This window comes from Cynoglossus semilaevis, unplaced genomic scaffold (genome assembly GCF_000523025.1).
Source record: "Cynoglossus semilaevis isolate Cse_v1.0 unplaced genomic scaffold, Cse_v1.0 scaffold1102, whole genome shotgun sequence".
In the NCBI taxonomy this organism is placed as follows: domain Eukaryota; kingdom Metazoa; phylum Chordata; class Actinopteri; order Pleuronectiformes; family Cynoglossidae; genus Cynoglossus; species Cynoglossus semilaevis.
The window spans coordinates 207978-214017 of NW_007585110.1; the positions used below are offsets into that span (position 1 = coordinate 207978).

A 6040-nucleotide genomic window follows, 5' to 3' on the forward strand; every position below is an offset into this window, starting at 1 on the left:
TATATATATGTATATATATATACATATATATAAAAACACTCTTTTCCACTCAAACTGATTTAAGAGGCTAAGGATCAATACCTTATGTTCACGTCATAAAAATCTCAGCATAATGAGATACACTGACAACAAGTCTGGAATTGCCATCTGCGATATGAGGGAGGAATATAAATCTCTGCTTGATGTTTGTACAGCAGGTGAGGTAAAACTGTGACTCTGTTTATGACAGCAGCCTGTGTTATAATGGGAAATATGAATCTAAAAATACTGGCAGTCAGGACCAGGGTCTTGACCTAGACGTCCTTTACAGGATCAGAACCGAAGGGATGAGAAAAATGAAAAAATATATATATGTAGTTAATAGTAGTTTTGTACTACCCTGGGGCAAGACAAAAGATGCCTCAGAAAATACGCATTTTATTCTGTATCTCTCTGTCCTATTTTGCAGACATTGGGAATTTGATGTTTAGTAAAATTAAGCTTCTTACAAAGAAGCAAATTGCACCTGAGAGACTAAAGTAAAGTTAGAACCACTGGCCTGGAGACAAATTCTTAAGTGCCTAAAAGAAAGACAAAACACACGTCGGATCTTTGAGCCGTGTGAACGTTGGTAAAAGGAAGTAGCCCTTTGCTGCTGTTTTTACAATCTTGAAGATGTGAACAGAAGTTATACAAATAAAACACCCAGTGTGACGTGGCTAACATGGCTCTACCTGTGCATTTATCTGAGCATTTGGTAATACCAGAATGGTACTTTGTCGTTTCTATTTCAGACAGTGGAGTTCTTAGTTTGACCCAGGCTGCGCCGTGGAGTTTAAACACTGAGAACAACTGGCAACCACTGCAGTTATCTGCTTTTCTGACAGGTCATAAATTACTTTCTGTTTTATTTTGAAAAAAAAAGTGTTTCATCTTACTGGTGTAAGTTCCTGATGTTAAAATTATCTAAAATATCAGGTGTTTTTTGTTGTATTGAACGTTGAGTTCCAGACCCACTGTGTCAGTCGAGACTTGTGGTGTATTTAAATCCTGGGCACAGTTTTCTTTCTTTCTCAGCAACTACAGCACGACAGACACTGGAATTAATTTATCTTCCTCCTAATGCGTTGACTACACTTTTACCTGGCATTTTGTACATTGACCCAAATTACTGCTGGGTTAATTTCTTTACAGAGGACAGAGAGCGAACCATGCTCTCTATGTTGGTGAACATTATTAGCAGCATTTTTCAACTGGAATGTCACTAGATTTATGTGAAGCCGGTAAGTCCTGAAAGGTTGTTGAGTCTAATGACAAAGTCAAATGAAGCCTAGAAACTGAAGCTCTGCTCTGGAGTTTGATGTTACCATCCCACACTCCTGGGACCAGAGAGATCTGCTTCAGTGTTCCTCATTGAAGACACCATGACATGGATGTGCAAAACTTCACTAGTTCATTCACCGACAAGGAAGGAGAATTTTCCAGGATAACTTTAGCATTTCCATGATATTTGACTATTTCTTTTTATTATTTTCCAAATGTATTTTATGGAAAAAATGTCATTCGTTGTTCTGGTATTTTAAGGATATGTGGGAACCCTGTCATGGAGTCAGTTTAGAATTGTACAGTATACCAACTCTTCTCATTCTTTTCCAATCTCCCTGCCTACTGGTTACATGGTTCATGAATTCAGTTAATAACTCTTTAAATGTGAAATCATGTAACCGTGTCAAAGACATGTGCAGACAGTGCTCTCTTACCCATCAGGTCTCAGGTCTGGTATTGGTCTGTGTAAGGAGAGGCGATCGCTGAGGTAGCCATTATAGCCATAATACTGGAACATCTTCAGCGCCACTCTCCTGTTGTCTGGACTCAGATCCTGACCCCAGTGAGTGAAGAGTGAAGAGTCAGAGAACGATGTGTCCTCCTGACCATCCTCTCCTCTGCCTGGAGCCTCTGTTACAGGGAGACAAATAGCATCAGTGTTTGTCAAAGCCCCAGTTTCTCACCCTGCTGCCGAGGGAAAAGTGACATTAGACGAAAAGGAGAAAAAAAAGTATGAATACGATTCAAAGATAAAGACTGCTTTCCTCGTACCACTGCAAATGTTGACAGGTGACAGGCGGCATTTTATCTAAGAGAATGTCCCTAAGAACGTCCTTTGACAGAAAGTCTAGGAGTTAAAAACACACTGCTACAGTGTCCTTCGACAAAACATTCATCTCCTACGGCAGGCTTTTCTTCCTGACCTACACAGAGAGGCGGACGAGATGTTAATTTCCCTGAAGGTATAATTAGAATCTGACCAACCAGTTAATCATGTTTAAAAGTGTAACTCCTAACATGCGTTTTACGACAGAGCAGCACAGAGACAGTAAACAAACCCAGGTTTACTGTGTCAGACCGTGTATTTATGCGTACGGTCGTATTGATGGAGTCAGTTCATGTTCAGACTCCATAAAAACCTGCAGCAATCCAGTCCTGCCTCTGAGATGTTGTTATGCACTTTAGAGGCTTTAGCATCTTAACTGTCAACAGAAAGCTCCGCAGCTTCAGCCACAGGCTTAACATTTAAATGTCAAACCAGATAAAAATGAAGGGGTGGCTTCTCAAAAAGTGCATTTACAACTTCCCAAACTGCACAGGCAGAGACGTCAGTGTCTAACTCTGGATTTAAGTTTGCTCTTTAAATAAAAAAAATAAAAAAATGCAAACAACATAAAAGCTTTCCGCAGCGCTTCAATTCAATCCAGCCCTTCCACTGATACCCACTACCTTTTGCTGTGTTATGCAAAGGTCTGCAGAGCTTAGACTAACCATTAGCGTAGAGCTAAAAGGTTGAGGGAGAAAATGAAGTGTAATATTGGGATAATATTTTTGTGGAGAATGAAACAAAGAAGAAACCGAGTGAGAGTCATCTAAGGAAGGGTAGGTGAGCGAGGGATGGGTTACCTCCTAAAATGACTTGGGCGGTCACTTATCATATGTAAAGTCTTCTGGGTAACATGTCTGTTTTGGGGAAGGCATCATTTGTACTCCTCGAGTACAGTACTGTGCATGTACTGCAGGGGGTTATGCATCATGGAAATACAGCAGTGACTCTTTATGATATGTCACAACACAGGAAGTCGAAGACGAATGAATGAATGAATATTTTAGAAACAAAGGGATTCCGAGTCTCTGTGTCCGAAATTGAGAGAGTTGAATTGATTTGAGAATATCTCTTCTTCAAACACACACGACCTCACCTCCAAATTTACATCATCTTTGAGAAAAAACACTTTGTTCTGTGGAAACATTGCCGTCGACTGCTCATGTGTTCTGTCTACACGTTTGATGCCACTGTTGGAGGTGTGGAACCACAGCTTGGAGTCTGGTTGTCAGTGGAATTGAGGAGTTGAGTTGCAAAGTCAAGGCAGCCGTGCTCAGCGGAGACAATGTTGCTCAGCGGAGACAATGTTATTTGCATGAAAAGCAAAGTGTCATCGTACAGGAAACCTACGGCTGTTTATATTTTTGAGGTGAAGCGGGGAATATAAACACACTAACTCTCTTCACCTCTCTCTGTCTTTCCTACAATTTCTCCTCATCTTTATCTTCTCATCATGGAGGATCTGCACTGCTGAGGTCAACATTTGACCTGGTGATTTTCAACCACCAGCGGGGGATAAGTGTGTCACTACTTACTGGAGACTAAACAGTTACAGTGATCCTCTTTGGTGTCCTTAATCTTTCTGACACAAACTGCATCATCTCAAACCTGAAGTAAAAACAGCCCTGTTTTATCAAAGTTACAATTCTTCATCTTTAGAATACAGTGATTATCCCTTAGGTCTCACTTATGACAACACAGGCCTAGACCGCTGGAAGAACAGCTATGGCAGGGTCTCAATTTCCAATGACATCTCATTGAAGCCTGAAAATTACCATCAGGGAGTCCATTTACAATATACTTACACCTATTTGTGGGACACATGGGGGAAGTTTTTGGGCTGGCAAGTGGCCCGCGGGCTAAAAGTTGAGACCTGTGGCTCATGGTGTTCTCCACCGTCTGTTCTCTCTATCTCTCTCCCACACACACATACACAGCAGCAAACAGCTAAATATTTGACTTGTCTAAATGTGCTAGGCCTTATCTGCTCCTGAGCATTTACTGCTTAATGGGTTTGTTTCAGCATAATTCATCATCTACCACTTAATCCTACTGACGACCGCGGGGAGTTCAAACTCATCCTAGCAGTCATCGGGCAAAGGTGGGGTACGTCAGCAGTTCACCCCACGGCCACTTATACTTACAGTCTGTTAGGAGGGTAAAATTAACTTAATTAAATGTACCTTATCTCCAATCTGTATCCAAACTACACATCAGATAAAAGTAGGGATTAAACTTGTAATCTTGTTGCTGTAGGCAGGAGAAGTAACCACCCTTCCATCGTGTGGCTCTACTGCATTATTTTATGCTAAGTGTGTGTCTGTCAAAACACTGACTGAACAGGTCGTATCAACACTCAACACTTTATTTCAAGGTATTTTAAATAGATTGAGGATCATAAAATGTATGATAATTATGTAAATGAAGATATTTTGTACATGAAAGTGAAATACCTTCAATGTAATTAATTTAAGGTGATTAATCTAACCTGATAATGCCAGCCCTGACGGTACAGTCGATGTATTTGCATAATTGTTGAGGACACAAACGGAAAGCTGTTCCTTGGAAAGTAGATTTCATATGCTTCTGCAGATTGTTAGATTTTTTTTTTTAACCACTATAATAATTTAGCTCATTTAGGTCTAAGTGACAGGCACAAGTGTGTTTCCAAAACCCACTAAAAGCACATTAAAGCGATTCATGTAATAAAATAAACCATTAGCATCGTTATAAAACCTCAGCAATGTTGCGGGATGACAAATTGAGTGTGTATTGAGGCTGACAATCTGGATTATTGTACATTCAAAGGCAGATGATGAGGGAAGTAAATAATTATTATTTTAACCAGTGTTGGTTTTCAGCCTTTTCGTTGAAGTGGTTTTAAATCGTTTTCTTTGTGTTGCGTTTGAGAAGCGAGGATGATTCAGAATAAACATGAATAGACACTGATGAATGAGTTTTATTTTCTATCACCGGTAGAAAATGAAGGAGTGCTAAAAACAAACTGGCTATAAACAAACTTTATGAGTGGGACAAGACAAAGACACTGACATCGTAGACCATGTGCAAGGTGTAAATGTGTGTGTGTGTGTGTGTCATAGGCAGAAGTGGTCAACGTTCACAAGCAGATTGTTTTACCATAACGTGATATGACCTTACAAAAAGCGTATGGATTGAGTAGAATACAGTGGTTCTCAAACTTTTTCTCCTCTGTACCACCTGAGAAAACAAAACAACTCTGAGTACAGCCATGATGACCAACATTAGAATATAGCAGCAGAGGCCTTCACTGTTAGCTCCACCACAGGAGAGATGTTTAGAAATGTTTATGTTTAAATGTTGTATTAATTGTACATGGTATGTTCCAGATTTATTCAATCGAAAATGTAAATGTGAAAATATGAATTTTCTTCACGTACCACTAGAGAGCACTTGCGTATCACTGGTGGTACGTGTACCACAGTTTGAGAACCACTTGTATAATATGTATATTTTGATTTTTTTTAATGTAAAGGTTGGGGAAACCTATTATTTTATTTTTTTATAACTAAATTATATATAGTCACAGTTAAAGGAGGAGATACATACAACACTGTTGTCTACTGTGTCCTTCACTAGGACAAAAGGAGGAGGTTCATCTCTCTCGGCTGAACCTGCTCTGTGTGTAAACAACACTATATCTTGTCTGTGAGACAAGACCACAAATTCCAAGTTTACTTTCTACGTGTTGAACTGATGGTTTGACATTTGTATTCTGACCAAAACCAACCTTTACAGTTGTTTGTTTTTTTCTTCAAGAATCCAAAAGGTGTCACTGCTGTTAGAGTGTGTGTATGTGTGTGGAGTATGTGTGTGGAATTGTCAGTACAGAACTCTGAAACCACTTATATTTAGTAATTCTGTCACACT

General features: G+C 39.6%; 1 protein-coding gene across 2 annotated transcripts in view; it reads right to left on the reverse strand.

The window, feature by feature from the left end:
* The window catches only part of galnt18b (UDP-N-acetyl-alpha-D-galactosamine:polypeptide N-acetylgalactosaminyltransferase 18b), an 83849-nt gene that overhangs the window by 42648 nt on the left and 35161 nt on the right, over positions 1–6040 (reverse strand). Inside the window, exon 2 of one of the 2 annotated variants that reach the window (XM_008337008.3) lies at positions 1740–1935. In XM_008337008.3, the coding sequence (XP_008335230.1) occupies positions 1740–1935 (196 nt within the window). The remainder of the gene's footprint in view (positions 1–1739; positions 1936–6040) is intronic. The other variant, XM_025053548.1, reaches the window with a different exon arrangement.